The sequence below is a fragment of the Chaetodon auriga genome, chromosome 6 (genome assembly GCF_051107435.1).
Source record: "Chaetodon auriga isolate fChaAug3 chromosome 6, fChaAug3.hap1, whole genome shotgun sequence".
Lineage (NCBI taxonomy): Eukaryota > Metazoa > Chordata > Actinopteri > Chaetodontiformes > Chaetodontidae > Chaetodon > Chaetodon auriga.
This window is the reverse complement of record NC_135079.1, coordinates 13054463-13073463: the sequence shown is the minus strand read 5'-3', so window position 1 is coordinate 13073463 and position 19001 is coordinate 13054463. Positions and strand designations below refer to the sequence as shown.

Sequence of the window (19001 nt, the reverse complement as noted above, 5' to 3'; positions counted from 1 at the left end):
TCTTCTCCATTTGGAGATACATTTAACAAAGAAAGCATCTGAAGTCGAGTTCTGTTGAATCAGTCTTCCACAGTGGCAAAAGCAACAAGTGTGAATATTGAGACAGACCCATAGCATCTAAAATTAGTAAGTCATCCTTGATAAAAGTTCTTACCGAGGAGTCGCAGCAAAAGAAACAACACTCCGAGTGCGTACGATTTCAGCTCAGGGCTCACAGTCCTTCAAGAGAAGCAGGAAGAATAAGTGATTATGTTTTGTTTTCCTTATAGATTCTGTGCTTGCAAATGCTGCGCGCACACATACACACACACACACACACACATAGGTTTATATCCACAAACACACCTGATTAGGATGATAACAGAGGGCGTCTGGGCCATGGCTCCCACCAGGCTGCAAGCACAGATCACACACAGGAAGATGAGGAAAGCCTCCTGGCAGCCTGGCGTCGGACATTTCCCTGGAACCGCTGTGGCGAGTTCACTCTCAGCAGATACACAAGCGCATCCAGTCAGGTTCTGTGGAGGGCAAAAGACCATTCAAGACCCGTTTGAACAGAAACAAGAAATCAAATTACAGGGAAAACAACGTACTTTCACTTTTTTTTCCCCACATTTGGAGGAACGCCTGGCGGCAACAGAACAACTCAGTGATCTGTGCTCGATTTCAGCACTTTAAAAGCAATAAAATTAAACTGCTGTAACTGCAGCAGCACGACAACAGTAACAGTGATATTTTGTGCTGCTGAGCTGAGAGAAATTCTCTCTGCATGTGATTTGAATATAGAGGACACTAATCTGCAGTCGGCATCTGATCTCGAAAGAACCACAGTAAAACTTGATTGCCCGGCATGTGATAGCTGACGACAGAACTATGAAATACTGTGACTCTTTTACTTTGAACTTTCATATCAAAGTATACAGAACATCTTAATGAATTCAAAGAAAAGTTTGCGTCATCTGCAGTTGGTTTGGTAGTTCTTCTGTGGTGCAATCAGGTGGATAACTATCCCGTAGTGAGATTGGGATTTTTCTTTACTGATTCCTATCAGAAGCTGGTCTTAGGGTAAAGACCTGAGAGATCCTCGACGTGGTTTCAACGCCGCCTGTGCGGGTGCAGCCGGCGAAGCAGGCGGACAGGTAGGTGACGCCGTTGGAGCCGCACACGGGGCTGATGGAGGAGGTGAAGCAGTTGCAGTGACTGATGCACTGAGCTTCTGGCTTCTCGCCCACCTGCAGAGTCCTGAACAGAGACACAGAGAGAAAGCTGAGCATCCTCTCCCGCTGGAAGTACCAACTATATCCGTATGAGGCACAAACAAAATCGAAGAAGCACTCTCAGCCCTTTATCACTGATACTATGGGCCTCTGGTCCAATTTTAACATCTCCATGGAAACTGCACTGCACTGCTAAACCTCTTCTGGAGCAGGCTGGGTTCAGGCTACCACATGGAAAAGCAGTGAAGGCCTAAAGTCAGTATTTCTACAGGACCACCACACAGACAAAAATGCTGCTTTCACACTGAATTGACAAGGAATAAAGGCAACAATACGGCCAGGTATCAAACCTTGACACCGAGTATCTGTATCAAGTATCTTAACCCTGGACTGAAAATGAATTGTATTTAACTGGATCTGTGAAAACCTCTGTAACGGGAATTCTTCTTATTCATCTTCTCTGTTACTCAACTGTAAGCATTCACTGTCTTAAAGCCAAATGAATAACTATGTCATATGATTAGGTGTGTGTGTGTGTGTGTGTGTGTGTGTGTGTGTGTGTCATAATCTGCTGACCATGACATTTTCATTATTAATTAATCTACAGATTATTTTTTGATGAACAGATGAACCATTTGATCCGTAAAAAAAGTCCATAAATACATGTCTTTGATGTGTTCAATAAATCCTAATAGGATATTTAGTTTGGTTTTCCATTTATGCTTAAAAAATTTTAACAAAACACTTGACCGATTTCCAGAATTGTTGCTGATTAATTATTTATCAATTGACTAATCAATTAATCGAATAATCGTTGCAGCTCTTGTGCACTAAAAATTTAATTATACCAACATATAATAACAACAAACTGACAATGAATCAATCAATTGAATTAGAAATTTACTGTTTGAATGATGGAAAAGTCTATATTTGTGTCAAATTTAGACTTTTTCCTTCATAGAGTTTTTGATTTTGAAGTTTGCCCTATTTTGTTAAACAGAAAGTGTTTTCATATAAAAACATGTTCATATTCCTCAAAAGCTTTTTGGCATCACTATCAAGACTCGGGTGTTGTATTGCCACTAACACTGGAAAATCTAATTCCCAGCTCCTGCAAAAACAGGGTTTTTAAAATAAACAACAAAAACGCAGACAGTGACAAAGGAGTGAAATTCATCATCACACAAAAATTAATAAGCGCCTCTGTCTGTATGTAAATCAGCCGGTAGTTACAGTCGACCAGTTAATCATTATTAAACTCAACAAAATGTCCTGCTGAATAATAATTTGGTCCTAAACTCTTTCAGAGGCCTGGAGGGCGATTCAGTGAGGTCTGTTGCATTCGTATTCAGTCTGCGCAGCCAGGAGCAACACGAGGTCACTTTCTGAATGGAAAATCTTTTATAGAGTCCATGAGATGACACAAAGTTGTTTGAATAAAAAGTAAGCCCGCTGTGGCCCAATGACTGGCAGTGATAAGAATTTTTATTAACACATTTAGACCGTCTGCACATCAATGCCAATAAAGTCCTCTAACCTTGGCAGCAGCTTTTCACAGCGCATTTTTATTTATTAGAATAACTGGATCCTTATGACAGGGCACAAACCTTCACATTTCTTTCATGATATAGGTTATTAAATCTCACTGGTTTTTGGGGATCAACTGTTTCTTCTTATTTTACATAAATATTCTGTTGCAGCTTAACTGGAAAATCCAGGCCATCATAAGACCAGTTTTCCAGGAAGTGAGACTGTTTGAAAGCAGAGAAGTTTCAGGCAGCGTGACTATGTTGCACTCACTGATTAAGTCACTTTAACTAGTTAAATATATATTTATATAACAGAATAATACTGCCCTAAGCCAGTGGTTGCCAACTTTTTCGGGTTGAAACTGTGAACTCCTTAAAACAAAGAAATGCCTACTTGTGGCTTGAATATTATTTATTGTCCTATAAGAAAAAAGTAAATGTGTTTTTTCCTCATCTTACAACTACAGCCTCACCCTGTGTTCAACTTTAAATACAAATGGCCGCCACATATTCTCTCTCTCTCTTACCTGTTGGCGTATGGGACCGTCACTCCTGCGACAGGACCGGTGTCACAGCCCAGGAACAGGAAGGAGACGTAGCAGGCGGTGGAGATCAGGTTGACCAGCATGGCCATGCGGATGGCTCCCAGCGCCGACAAGTTCAGCTTCTTCACCAGCAGGCCGCCCATGAAGATCCCCAGACATGCACACGGAATGGCTGTCATCCCTTAAAAATAAAATGGTGCCAAAACATGTTTATTATATTGTTATATACAAACGCGTGCTCCCGTGCATGTGCGTGAATGCTGTGTGAACACACACCTAGCAGCTGGTTCGCAGAGGTGGTGGTGAGGTTGAATTGCTGCTCGAGGTATTTCCCCAGAAAGGCTGCAAAACCAGCCACGACTGCGATCTCCATGCAGGCCGCCAGGATGATGCAGGTGAACACCGGGTTCGACAGGAGGTGCTTGGTCACCTTGGGGATCACTAGTTGTGAAGAAGCAAGGAGGGATCGACCATGAATATCCAAGCATGATGATCAGCAGCACAGATATGACTCTCTTGTTGTTGTTGTGCCTTTTTTGGCACTTGATTGAATTAGTTTAGTGATCAAATAACAAATAATAAACCAATGGCTTCCCAGAGCAATGACGAGTACTATTGGTATACTAGTTAACGCATCAGCAGTAATAGTACTACAGTAATATCTATATATAATAATGACTGGGGATACTCTGCATAATGAGTACAGTAAATTTTGCTGCTAATACTTTCATTTCAACATTTTCAGCATAGTATTTTTCATTGTGGTATAACTACTTTTATTTAATTAAAAGGAGCTGAATAATTCTTATACACTGAGCTGGTCTGACCGCTTTTAGACCAATTCCAAAAAAAAAGTATAGTTGAACATTTTAATTCTTATCTAGAAATATAGAAAATGCATTCATCAATATATACCCTGTATTTTAAAAGGTTTTTACATTTACAGCATGTGAATTTTCTTTGCATGACAACACTGCAGTACAGTACAGTCCAGGATGCTGCACACTCACCCCTGAGTTGCTGACAGCAGGTGGGGCTGTTGGCAGGCTCGTGGTTGCGTACCACCCCGTTGCTGGACTTGGGAGTCTCGTAGTCTGAATTCAGAGAGGGAGGAAGCATAACCTGCTCACTGTCTGCACCCTCCTCTCTCTCCCTGGTCGGCAGTGACTGAGGGAAACCAAACATGAGGAGAGCTGAGCAGAAGAGTAAGGCACCGCACAGGAGGAAGCCTGCCCACCAGGCCCCGATCCACCGCGGGTCATCTGGAGTGATGCCCAGCTTACCTGGAGAGAGGCACAGCAGAAGTCAGTACACCTCAAGCACAGAGAAATGCTTGGAAAAAAAAACACTGGAGAGAGAGTAAACTCACTGGTGTCAATGAAGACAGCGTCCACATAGAACTTAGTGCAGACGGAGCCGAGGATGAAGCCACAGGCTGGCCCAAACACCAGCGTGGAGAAGAGGATTCCTGCACAAAACAAATACCAACTTTAATGTTTGGTGTTGCTTTCATTCACCTGACACTCTCAGAAATATGTTCATAGCGTCAAAAACAAGCCCCAAAATGAGAGGGAACAGACATAAATATTGTTCTGCAGGTCACCAACCAAAATCATGAGATGCTCTGTATAATACTGTTAATCTGGATGATGCTGAAAAACATCTCTGGTAAGCAAAAACATACACAAGGGGTGCTTTATACCATGTGCAGGCAATGTCCTCATGATTTCAATAAACTGAATGAACTTCTGCACAAACAGTAAACTGCTGATGATTTGTGATGCTTGTTGTGTTTAACACATGGATAGTGTTTTATTGTTGTTGTTGCCTGTCTTGGCGAGACACACTTCCTGCTCTGGTGGGACACATTTGATTTTAAACACATGTTAAAGCCCAGTGCAGCACCCAACAAAGTAAGTGAGTTCATGAATGACTTAAAAAACACATTTAAAAATCAACATTTTATCATGAATGCAAAGCAACGTCTTGGCCACTTGAATATGATACTGCAAACAGGCAAACATTTTGGCTGTCACAAAAGATCAAATCAGCAAGCGAATCAGATAAAACCACAAGGGGAGTGCAGCAGTGGTGGCAAAATACACGTCAGTGCGCTCATTACGATCACATGGTTCAGCTTTCTCATCCTCGCAGGATAACACACCGAACAAACAAATGCAAACACACTGTGAGTAAGACACCTGACAACAGAAACCAGTTTTTTTGTTCTAATCTGCTCTAGTGGGCAGCTGGAGATAAAATGTGGAGCTTGGTCCAAAATCCTCATTAGAGCGCTGTCAGTGGGGTGAGAGTCTGGCGTGTGATTCAGACTGCAGGCAGATAATGAAGACTCAAAGCTCAATTTGGGAGACAAATTTCTCCCTGACTGTAAGTCCTGTGATCTGTCGTAGGCCTATTATTAGACTGCAGTATGGAGCGTTGGACTGTATCTGGCACACAGCGACAAACCGGATCTAAGTTTGACCACTGCTACTCACAAGAACGGCAATGCTAGCTTCAAATTACCATCAAAATAAGATAAAATCATCTCTGCTATTCCACTTCCTCCTCTGGCCCTGCAGCATGAGAAACATCCCCTTTACTGGCTATAGGTTGGCCTGCACAGCGCTGCTATCAGCACGGCGTCTCCAGTATTATTGTTCCAGTGCCAGGAGCAGCCACTTAATGAACAAGCGTGGAAACTGTGACTAAGCTCTGTGCGTCTCTGCTAGTGTTGAGAGTGAATACCGGGCCTGCTTCCTGCCTTGACCACCCACATAGGAAGGGAGTCAAGATGTTGACATGATTGTGGCCTCTTTCACATCACAGTTTATTCTTCTCATAAAGGAAATAGACAGGTGTGGCTCACTACCTATGGTATTAGACGAGACGAGCAGTGAAACAAAAGAGAAACGGGCTTTCATCTTGGGATGTGAACATGCTGTCTTACTGTTTCACAAGTATACAGCTGAAACATCTTTGCGGCTGACACTCAGACCAAAACGGAAATGAACAGCGCGTCCATGAGGCGTCAGAGCATGACAGGTTTTTACCTCTTTCTTTAGCTACCTTCTGAAGTTCTGTTACAACAAAAGAAGGTAGGTCAGACCAGGCTACGGCTCATTTCCTCTCTGACTGCCGGACTGACAAATCTGAAATCAAAGTTTAAAACAATTGAGCTCAAATGACAGAGCTGAAGCACCTCTAAAATACACAGATGATTTCACAACTACAGACACATGCAGACATACACGAAAGAGCTGCAGTGGCTAGTCACCAATGAAACTGTGCAGTTTGACAGCACTCTCATGAAAGAGGGCCGCAGTCGTTATGTGACTAGCAAATTTGCCTGTGGTGTTGCAAATGAGGCCTGTGCACTCTCTGTTTCGAGTGTTTCCTTAGAAACTGAGTGTTGTCTCTTCATAGCAACAACATCACAATTGCTTTCACCACAGGAAACCTCAAAGAGGAAACACAGTCAGTGAAATCACCTTGCAGGAGATGTTGGCTCAGCTAGCCCATGAGTCCACGACCACTGAGAGGATTAATGTTTCCACCCAGATCCGTGCCACCGGTTACTTTAAGAAACTCTGTCTCCTTGATGATAACATTGTGCCACAGCACGAGCCTCACATGTGGAAAAGATCACTAATCTATGAGGGGCCGTGCGTCCTTATCGAGCTGCTGCTTCTGCACGGTAAACAAGGGGAACACAATTTTCAGTGTGGTTGTAATCTTCACATGAAAGATGAACTAAAATATTTTTTATTTTTACTTTTTTTTTTTTTTGGTCAAAAAAAAAAGGTCAAAGCCAGAAGAGGAAAAACATGCAGCAAGTTGAGTAGGCTATCTCACAATGAGATTAAGCTAGCATGAACATGAACTGGATCTTGTAGTCAAAACATAAGCAAAGCCTCAAGTCCAACACTGCTTCAGTATAGTTTTCCCTCTGCCAGCTGGAACCTAAGCTTCTTAATGTGAGGTGCTCAAAATAAAAACAATCTTTTTACCTTTTTGGGAGCTGCTACATGCAAACATGACCAAATCTCTGGCTAGATTTTCCAGTTTGCCTTAAAGGAATAGTTCAACATTTTGGGAAATATCTTTATTTCCTTGCTTGATGTGAGTTAGGTGAGAAGATCAAAATAACTCTCATGTCTGTCCATTGAGTGTAGAGCTAGAGGCGGGAGCTGATTAGCTTAGCACAAAAAGCAAAAAGTAGAAGCGGGGTAAACAGCTTGAGAGGCAACCAGGAAGTCACTGTGTCTGGCCAGGAAATAGTCAGACACATTACCTCCCCAGAAAACCATAACCTGTCATTTTTGTTAAGAGTAGCAAGCAAGCGGTTTCCCAAATTCTGTTAATCATCCAGACAGATAATTGACACTGACTTTCTCATCTAGCTACCAATAAGGTAAATATGCAGCAACAGCCAGTCACAAATTAGTTTAGCTTAGCAAAAGACTGGAAAAAGGGAGGAATCAGCTAACGTGTTAGCTTGACTCTGTCCAAGAAACAGGATGTAAAAATAACAGTTTCTTAGTGACCATTATTTGATGAACAAGAGTTTATCTGTCCGTCCAGCACTTTGTGACGGCAATTAGTAGGCCTACATCTAACTTCTCCTAAATCCAATAACTGTCATTTAGACTAGCTGTTTGCCCCTGCTTCCTGTCTTTATGCTAAGCTAAGCTAACTACCTTCGGGCTCGAGCTATATACTTTCCATGCAGATATAAGCATTCAATCATCCTATTTAAGGTTATTTTTAGGTATATTTTTATTGTGTACAGGCAGGAGCAGAGGAGAGGACATAAATGTCATGCGACCATAAATTAGGCCTGCTTCGGACAGTTTCATGTGAAGGATTTCCCTCAGCACATACTGACGAACTTGGATACTGTTATCACAACCCTCTGTTCCCCATCCATGTCAGTGCCACAGTTATTCTTTCTCCTTATCGTATTTCAAATAACCGACCCCTGCTCTCAGGCCACACATAAAAAGACAACTGTGCCTGTAAAAGGGACATATTTCATGTTTGTCACAACAGAGTTAAGATGAAGGAGAAAAAAAAGAAAACCTAAGTTAAGCACATTAAATCTCCATGAAGGACAATACACGACCACAGCCGTGGGTATAATCTTTGTAACACACTACTTCTGCAAACCGCCTCTAAATCCCCTTTCCCTTCCAGCGGTCCTGTTACGAGATAAGTACAAAACAAACTAATTTGCTCATGTTGTAGTTCGCCCGAGCCTTTTAGTATCCTGTGAATTATACTCTCAGGGGAGCATGTCAGATGTAATTCAATAACAAAGCTCAGCTCTAGTGTTTTTGTCTCCCTCTAATTTGTTTAGAGACCAATAGAAAAGGCTGGGAATGCAACTGTCCATGAGCCTCGTCCTTTTCCGGATATTAATTAACCCACAGATGCATCCCATATCCTACATGAACATTTGGAAAGTTACCTTAAATACACAAATGAATGTACAAATGCCCACGCTTTCCCTTTGAAATCAGATGAATGTTTTTTTGTTCTGTGTAAGCTGCTGATCAGGGTCAGTATTTCACACATAGCACTTGCGAAATAGGTGATTGGTGTCAAGCTATTTATCGTCACACTTTTCACACAGCATTTCCTTTTAAGTACATGACCACATACAAGCACTTCAACCCTATATACCTTCGTAATGGTTCAGCCAAACCACTATGCAAAGATTAAACCGTAATAGAGGAGATGATAACCATGACAGGCTGCACTCTTCATAAAATCACGCCTGAGATTAATGTGAAGCCAGGTGAAACCAGTGAGAGGCTGAGTTAATGCTGTTCAACACAGACACAGGGTCCTCCATAAAGATTATGGGCATTTAAGAATTTGCAAAATGCAGTTTGTAGACCAGGGTTTGAGATTATAAGTTAAATGTATGTGAAATGTCAGATGCATTACTCCTGCACCCTCCACAGTTTATTTCCTGCTCTCACTGTACAAAAGGAATTCCTTCTCCTCCATTAATCCTGCTCAAGTTGGCTCAGTAATCCCCTGAGCTAAATAAGAGCAGAGGGACAGTGCGATGTGGGAGGCCAAACAGCTTGTGCCACTTTCACAAGGGGCCAGACTGAAACTGAGAGTGAGCTAAATGATTACTAAAGATAAAGCTAAGAGCCAGAGTCTTGGCTCTGGGACCTAAACATGAGTTTGTGTCAGAAGGTCAACTGACTCTTGGGACAGAAGAAATGCATTAAGCAGACACAAGATTTCAAAGTTACATTCTATAAAGTTACAGCTTTCAAACAAAAACTCTGTCTTCCTCCTCTGCCTTACACCAGGTCATAACATCCTCTGCGTGTAAAAGTGTAAAGACATTTGAAGATTGAAGAGACCTAGTGGAAACAGGCCAGAGATGTCAGACTGAGCACAGGCCATTTTCTGCATGTGCATTTGAAGTTTCACTCAAAATGACAGTTACACAAAAGATTCAGACTAGACCTCTTCACTCACACGCCACACCTAACAACATCCATCTGCTTCCTGGCAATACTTCCTCTACTCTCATCAACTGCACAGGAACTGTAAACTGTTTTCTGGTTTGTGAAAGAAACACTACTATACAGTGCACTGGGTTTAATAGATTGAAGACATTTCCACTGAGAAAAAGCACAAGCATTTTAAATTAACATTTGATGACCAAAGCTTTTCATGGATCCAGTTACATTGTATCCTGTTCTTAATATTATATCCTTGGTTGTTAGCTGGTTATTGTGTGTTCTTAGCTTGTTATTGTTAGCATGCATGTTGTTAGCTGTTATTGTTAGCTTGTATACTGTCAGCTGATGGTGTTAGCTGATATTGTTAGCTTGTATGTTGCCAGCTGATGGTGTAAGCTGTTAATGTTAGCTTGCATGTTAGCTGCTTACTGTTGGCTAGCATGTTGTCAGCTGATTAGTGTTAGTTAGCATATTGTTTGCTGATGGTGTTGCTGGTGATGCTGTAGACAAAAAGTGTTAAGGGGAGGTAGATAGGGAAGATTGATTGATGGGCTGGGCCACATGCTGACAGTGATGGCAACATGCTAGTTAGCTTAACATGTTTTGATAGTTGGTGATGTGAGTATAGCTTGCTTTAGACAGCTGTGTTGAATGAGGAGAGTAAAGCTTCTGGCACTTTTCACAGGTTAATCGATAAATGGTTGCACTTTTGTCACACCTTTCATAGTCCCTCACAAACACATTTCAGCCTTGTCCTTACCATGCCACTGTACCCAGACTACCACAAGCTAGGCAATAAATATATGTGGAGTTCTAAACTCAAAATCACTAATAAAACATGACCATTAATTATCTGGATATAATAAAGAGCATTAACCTCACAAGCTTGAGAGGGAAATGTATGTGGCCGAGCAACTTCATACAATCTACTGATGTCATTTCCAGCATCACTTTAAGTGATCAGTTTGTGAAAGAAACCATTACTGTTTATCATCCATGTGCTAGTGTGGGTGAAGATTTTTCAAACATCCACAATTTCCACAATCAGAGTGATTAGTGCTCGCCAATGTGTCCATCAGTGCTCTGTTCTTAAGGGAGTCAAAGGACACTGTTCAGTTTTAAGGATTAGTTGCAGAAGTTGCTTCAACTGGCTGCAAAGAGAAAAAAATAACTAACAATATTTAAATGAATTTATTATACACATTAAAGAACAAAAAACGGTAGAGTCGCCCACGCATGTCATCTTCTTCCACATGAGCGTATCATCTGGCAAATCACCAGAACTGTGAAAAAGACAGAACATAAGACTTTGACCTTAGAGATAATTCATGCTGTTGGTCTGTGGGTTTATTTTACCAGGCCAGTACTTTCCACTTATTACAGTGACTTCCTTAACTATATGCACACAAGCTGTTAAAAAGACTCACGTCAGCAAGTGTCCCATTTTAGCGAGCATCTCATAAGAAAGTGCATTTTGACATCAGGTCTTAGTACGTCAATAAGAGCCAACTGACATAATTTGTGGTTCTCAAATTACTGCCTACTACTACATCCGCTAATAACACAGTGAGACTCTGCTAAACACCTACAGATACTGACTCTGCATGATGTTTTCAACTGAGATCACAATAATCAGAATCAGAATAATTATTTCTTAATTCTTTTAATGCTAATCAGGTGTATTACATATTTTTTAGGAAAAATGAATGGATGAAATGAAACTTCAAATAAGGAACTGGCTGCTCAGCCTCTATAAAGTTCTGTCTCCTTACATTTATTTTTTGTCCTTTTTTTGCTGTCACATCTGATCTCATTCTCAAAGTCATTTGTCTTCAGGCACTCTGAAGGGGAACTGAGAAAATTCTTATCTTACATTTCTCAAAGAAAATCTAACTCTTATCTCTGGATGGTACAACCGACAGTCTAATCCTGCAGACTCATCCGCGCTGACTTGCTGACATTTAGTTGACACCCATGATGTGATCCTGTGAACAGAAACAAACTTCCTGACAGGAAATGAGACAATTTAAATGAATAAGTGCCCTTCCACGTGATTGGAGTATGACATCAGTTTATTTAGATAGCTGTTTGGTAAAACCCGGCCTCGCTCATGCAAGGTAAAAGTCATGCAAAAGTCGCCTCTAAGGTGAAGTCTATTTTGATGAGGTACAGAGGATATTAGAGGCTACCAAATCTTCACTGATCCATAAGTAAGGACTAACAGCATTAGACGGCAGCTTTCACCCCAGGAAGTGAAGCCTCAGCCCACCTGAGTGGCTTTTAGTATCAACGTCAACATCAGTTGTCTAAGAAAACATTATTCACACTGAAGGCAGGGAGACTTACTGGGCCTTAAAAAATATCTCAGGAATCCTGTATAACAAATGTTTGCACTTTTGTACATTTAGTTAGACAAATGAATATGGCTTATCTGTCGTACGAAAACCACATATTTTCCAAAATGTCAGCAACCCCGTTTTCAGCTTTGCAATGCATTTTTCAGACAATCCAACGGATTTTAGAAGGTTTATTTGGCTATAGCTTGTGGTTTATTAATGAACCAGTGGAGTATTATCCTGATTCATTCTTTTGTTTATGAAATACAGGGAAAAAAAATCATAATTTTCCAATAGCCAAAGCTGATGTATTCGACTTCCTTATTGTATCTGATGAACAGCGAAACACCCCCAAAATATTCAGCTTAATCCCGCTATAATATACTTTATGTAAAGCATCAAATCTACACATTTGTGAACCTGAAAACGTCAAACATTTGGCTAAAATAACCAGCAAAATGGTTCCTGATGATCTCTCTGTTGAGCGACTAATTAATGATCAACTCACTGTTACAGCTCTAAATGAACGAGTGAAGCTAAAAAAAAAAACTGAGATGGCTTGTTGGTCAGTCGTACCCGACAGTAACCCTGTTGGCTCTGCACAGCCATGACCTAAATAACAAGCCAAAGCTTAAAGTAGGCTCTCAACTCACATTCAAATGGCATTACGTCAGGATCATCCTGCTTTAACTTCCGCTTGCGTCAAATCATGTAAAATTTGAAACCACCCCTCCAAACACGTCCGTATGCAATCTGATACCAAAACAACGTCTTCTAGTCTAGTCAGTGTCTAACTTGCACTGGAGCAGACGAGGGTTCGAACAGTTTCACTCATGCCATATGGCCGCTATATAAAAAGTGCAGCTTAAGGACATGTTTAAAACTATTAGCAGTTTGACCCTGAGGATGAGCAGTGGGGTTACTGCAGAGCTTTGTCCGGTTCTGCTGCCGGCCGACACACCGGCTTCTCAGCGGCTCTCTTCCCCTCGACACCCTGTCACGTTAAGCCGAGCTCTGGCTCAATCTAAGCCTCCGCGAGGTCACAGCCTGAAATGGGAGGTCAACGTCGGGCCTCGCTGAAGGCTTTGGGACATCATATTGTATCTGCAGTCTGTTTTAACAGACTCCTGATTTGAGTCTAGACTGCTTATAACAAGATTATTTTTATACAGCAATCAGATGGCTTTTACTGAACCTAAATGTACACACAGATGGTTTTACTACATAATCTTTAACTTAGCACAAAACACACAATTGTTCTACTGAGATGCCAGCATCCCCACTGCTTCACTGTGTCATGTCAGCTACACGAGGTGTGCTATGAGTATAAATACAACCCAGGGAATGCCACTTGAAGTAATATTTAAAGCAAAGTTACAGCACAAATATTTCATTTACTAGCAATGTTTTCAGACAGATCAAAATACTGTCCAACTCTTCTGTGCCAGGTTAGGAAAGCCATTTTTTTTTTAAAACACGTGTTTATTAGTTGAAATGATGAGTTGATTAACAGATCAGCAGAAAATGAATCAACTATTTTGATAATCTGTCATTTTTTAAACAAAAAGGCCAAATTTTCTGGTTGCAGCTTCTTAAATATGAGGATCTGCTGCTTTTCTCAGTTTTCTATAATTGTAAATTTTATATCTATGTTGCTCAGGCAAACAAGACATTTAAAAACATAACCTTGCACTTCCTTTTAATGACGATAGTGCAAATAATCATTTGTTGCAGCCCCACTGTTATCATCGCTTCATCATATTCATACCAACTGCGTAATATCAAACGTTAAAAAAGCAGTAAACACTGACTGAAGATCTGCGGTGCCCAACAGACCTCTGTCCTGTTTTATAATTCAGGGGCTGCGACAGCCGAGCTGCCACATCCCATGACTCTTTGGATGACAATACACAGAAAAATCACTTAAGTAAAACACACTGCAGCGGGATGGGAAAAGAAAAAAAAAACAGTTTTATGGAGGGAGCTGGAACAGTGAGGCCCTGTCATGGAAATAAATGCTTTTTTAATCTAAAAAAAAAAGAAAATAGAAAAAAAGAAAAAAGAAATCAACATCCGGCGCTCTTGCATTATATAAGACAGAGTGAAGCCATCACATTAAACTTTGGAAAAAGAACAACCTCTCTCTCTCTCTCTGTGTGTGTGTGTGTGTGTGTGTGTGTGTGTGTGTGTGTGTGTGTGTGTGTGTTCATATTCTGTATGGGTCTCCTTACGGATAAATATTGGAGAGTGACACTTAATTTGATGATAAAAGCAGAAAAAAGGCAAAGTCAACAAACAGACATGAGGGAAATAAAAAAAAAATGGGAATGACTGCCCAAAAAGCGTTCATGAAGAGTTCAAGACACAGTACCAAGAGTGTTGTTGATCAATACCAGAGACTCAAAACTGACCTTTAGATGAGCTTTTTTTTTTTTTTCTTACAAACTCTTTATTGGGCCAACACTCTGTTTTGGGTCAAACATTCTCAGCCAAAAGGAATTTCAAGGCTCTGTGTGAAGCACCACATTAATGGCCTTTCACACTCACTCAGGTGCTTTCAGTTATTTTGATTATTAGCTTGAAGGTGAGCAGAGCACCATGCTGGAATTATAAGATGCCACCAGACTCCAGGAATCGCTACGGATGATAAATGTGCCACCGGTCTGGACCTGAAAGGTGCAACAAAGCTGACAAGAGAGTCAGGGAGGTGTCAGTCAAGCACAGCCTGCACACGCCCCTGCACAGTCCTCAGACGTGGTCTAATAGGTGTTTTTCATGGAAGACATTTTGACATGTCACAGTGGAAGAAGATATAAATGCTTCAGTTTCAGGGTCTTGGTATTGCCGGCTCATTGTCAGCATGCACAATAACACAACAGAGGCAGCCTTATTAGTAACACCTGTGCTTTTAAACTGTGACGAATCAAAATGCCTGCTGTGAAAAAGGCCTAGATAATTCAAATCACCTGTGTAGATGTAGCATGGGTTTGCTACTTTAATGTGTGTATCCATTACTGTGCAACAGGTTGATCAAAGTGAGTCGTACTTTAACCGTTTCTATCAATGGGAGGAAAGAACATTTCAGCGCCGCTGTGAATACGAGCTGGAACCTTTTTCAAGAAGTTTAGTCTAATGTCATTTGCTATGGAAGCTACTCTTGATCCTGTTGGTGTTATTTACTCACCTTTAGCCAATTAACACACACACACATGCACACACGTGCACACACACACATTTCCATCACTGCAAAGGACATCACATTGATTTACTCTAACCTTAACCCAAGTCTTGACTCTAAAATGTAATGATTTACATTATGAGGACTTGTACTATGTTCTCGTAAGTAAGGCGACTGTGCAAGCAGATTTATGTCCCCACAATCTGAGTAATATACGTCCACACACACATTTCAAATAGGCACCCTGAGGGTCATAATAAAACCAGCTGAATAAAGACGCACGACAATTTAATCATAGCGTTGATCAAACAGATTGGAAGCTCATATTCTTTTGTGGAGAAAATCTGTTTGTGTCGAACACACTGCTGTAAAATGCTGATGCAGTGTTGCTTCTACTTTTCTAGTCAAGTAAAGGTAGCTCAAAACACGTGCAAAACATTTTCTTGTGATCGTTCACGTTGTCTTCAGTCTGCTTCTAATCAGGTTCTGCTTCTACGTCGTAGGTCAATGGCATTAGACTGCTTCAACCTGACATCCACTAGCTTAATCTCTGAGTCCAATTAACCTTGTGTCATCACTCTCCAACTATTCCGGGAAACAGTAAAAGCCCTCATTAACCTAAATGTCATCAGTAATAGTTAGCTCTAACTGAAGTCCACTTGTTTTTGTTTCATGTTCTACAGATTTAAATCCACACTGCTAATTAATGAAATGATCTTCATTGTGAGGACCGAAACACACCATTATAACGATCGTTTTAATTCACTGTTCCTGTGAATCAGTGCTGCCAGGTCTTCTCTGCAAACAATGCAAGCTTCGACCACTGTTACAATAATAATGATGATTTCTGTGCCATAAGATTACATAAAGAGTCCGGGCATGTTTTCAAACAGGGCAATGATGCGATGCTGGAAGCTCAGAGGACTCGGCCAGACTGCCAGCTCTGTGAGCATCGGGTCAGCAGAGGAGGGAGGGAGAGGGAGGGAGACAGAGGGTGAGAGCGGCGGGTAGACAGTGAGTAGGAGTTAATGTAACAGAGCAAAGCCTTGTCATTCTGCCCGGCTACAGTGATCTGTTTGTGATCCTGCTTCAGATGTTTTACTGGAGCTGAGACAGAGTTACCCACCGTCTCCTTTGTTGGGCAGTTGGGTGGTAGGAGGAAGGCATGGTGGAGCAAGGGCACAAGTCCAGAGCGTGTAGGTCTCTGCTGGAGAGCTGCAGCTGCTCTATTGAAGATGAGGAGCACGGAGAGGTTTGGGACTCTTTCACAGCAGCTGGTTACAGCTTCTCCAGCAGGTGGCTTGGCTTAATTATCAGGATAGAGATGCCAACAGCCTGTTTTCCCCTTTCTCCAGGAACATGTGGCAAGCAGGCGCACAATATAAGGACGATTGCCACCAATTACAACGGTGTGCCAATTGTGCTGCATCCTGAGGAAGAGGAGAATCAATGGGGGAGGGCCAGATGTGGGAGGTGGTTCGATGAGGGAAAAAAGTTGGATGAGAAGTAAAGAGCCATAAGTATGTGTATAGCGGGTCTTCAATGTCTAACAAATGATCCTGGACAGAGTACAAACATTAGCTTGCAGAGAGCAAACTGACATCAGCCAAGACTTTCATTTTGACCTTTTGAGTTATTTACAGAATTAACATTAATTAGCTGCAGATGTTGGTTGTCATTTTGACAGGAGAAGCTAAAACTGAGAGGCCTGCCACCTGAACGTTTTGTACATTGATCTTGGACAATAAAAAGGTTAAGGTTAGGGGTTAGGGTGAATAGTGAGGATTGTTAAAAGATTCAATAAGAGATTTGTTGGCCTCAGGGATTAGTGAATCCTGGTATGTTGTTGGCTGGCAGCCAGATCCTAAACTACCACACTTTTGTGACACAAGCACAGTATTACAATATGATTCCACTAAAACTTGATAAACATCATTGAATTATGACTGAGCCCTGCAGAGCCATCGATCAAAAACCGAGCTTTCATATCACACAAGGAAAAAAAAAAATCACCTGAAAAAGTTTGATTTACAGCGTGAGGTTTCTCCATCAGTGTAAATCAAGCTGCATTGTGCTGGGAAAAACCCAACTGCTCTCAGATGGAGCACAACATGGCTGGATTGGCGTGAAGCTGGAAAGACACAGACTCACCTCTGTTTACTGAGCAAATAAAAGTTGACTGAATCAAACAGTTAATTATAATGACTGCCCACCCTATTGATCAGAGTCCATTTAATTAGGCACTGTTATCCCTCACCCTCCGCCATCACTGATATGGGGATTAAGTGCTGAACATGCTTCTGAGTAATCCTAAGAGCCCAGAGAACAACCACTTGCACATCACTCAATCAATGAGGCTTGGGATTTGTGGTAAAGCCATGAGCGCAGCGTGAATCTCTATTTCCTGAGCAAAGTCCTTGTCCAAGGTCAGGATTTGCCACACACTTAACTGCTCACTTTTCAGAAAGAAAAATCAACTTAACTGCTCATTTTGCAGAATGAAAAATTCATATTCAGAATGGCTTCTGAGATGGGAGGGGACCAGCGGCCTTGTGTCTTCATTCGTGTGGTTTTTAAACTCGGTGTGGTTTGATGATCGGGCAGAGCAGAGTGACAGCTGCATCCTCCGCAGCGGGAGCAGAGGAAGGACTGAGCATCTCAATCCAATAGTAAAGAAAAAAAACAGCCTAACAACCGGCCGTTTCTGTGGCAACGGCTTGCTGATGCTACTGTGTTTATGATCCGTCTCCTCCCACCTCTTATCCCCATGCTCCTCCCCCCATGGATGACAAAAAAAAAATCCCCTTTTTAATCAGCAGTGACAGAGCCTGACCCAGATTGCTTCAAGAAGTCTGCATGATGGCATAGTAAGGTTTACTGAGGCCACAGGGATTCATGATGGAGAAGAAAAAGATGCCACAAGCATGTTCAGGACAAAATACTGGCCACAATGCAGCAGGATGTCACATGGAACACCTTTCAGGCTGCTGGGCCTCGTCTCACTGTTACAGATGGTGATCTGGTAGAAAAAAGGACAACATGCTCGTGGCAACAGCAAGAGGCTTCAACATACGGCTCTGCGGGGTCTGGTGAGACGACCCGAGGGTGTCATATCTTTTATCCAACACTGATCCACTTCCTACAGAGGTTTGACCTATTTACTGGCTTCCGAACTCACACTTTCTCGGTTCCCTCATGGTCCAGCTGAGGGATGAAAGGCTCATCAGGCCAGAGAAGTTCATCAGTGGAACCTCAGAAATGATCTTTAAAAGGGGTCAAACTCTCCGGGTGTGCGGTGCTGAGGCCAGTCTCACAAAGACATCTTAGACCAGTCCGTAGTGTTAGATAACTAACCCCGGATAACTGAGAAGTAAGAGCCATGTTTCTTAGTTGGACAACATACTATCTATGGTGTCTTTGCTTCATGGCGCCATTAAGAAAACTGGTTCACGTATTTTCCGTGTACATTGTCAAAAATCTAACAAAATGGGGGACTTAGTGAAACTGCGGAATATTTACATCTGATCTGAGCAGCCAGACACCCAACAGACAGCCAAACATGCACTGGCATAATCACGGTGTCACTGCAATACTATCCCACAAACACAGCAGATTGACTGGGGGAGGTGAGTCACTTCAGACGAGTGGCCAGATGACGAGTCCTTATGAAGCTACTACGCGGCCTGACACATAGCAGAAATCTAG

The 19001-nt window shown here is 41.8% G+C and overlaps 1 protein-coding gene across 1 annotated transcript in view; it reads right to left on the bottom strand.

Annotated features, from left to right (window-relative positions):
- slco3a1a (solute carrier organic anion transporter family member 3A1a) overlaps positions 1-19001 on the bottom strand; it is a 36077-nt gene that overhangs the window by 2683 nt on the left and 14393 nt on the right. Inside the window, exons 3-9 of the mRNA XM_076733730.1 lie at positions 4661-4759; positions 4302-4574; positions 3568-3732; positions 3274-3472; positions 1074-1242; positions 346-518; positions 155-219 (exon numbers count right to left, since the gene is read on the bottom strand). Of these exons, the coding sequence (XP_076589845.1) occupies positions 155-219; positions 346-518; positions 1074-1242; positions 3274-3472; positions 3568-3732; positions 4302-4574; positions 4661-4759 (1143 nt within the window). The remainder of the gene's footprint in view (positions 1-154; positions 220-345; positions 519-1073; positions 1243-3273; positions 3473-3567; positions 3733-4301; positions 4575-4660; positions 4760-19001) is intronic.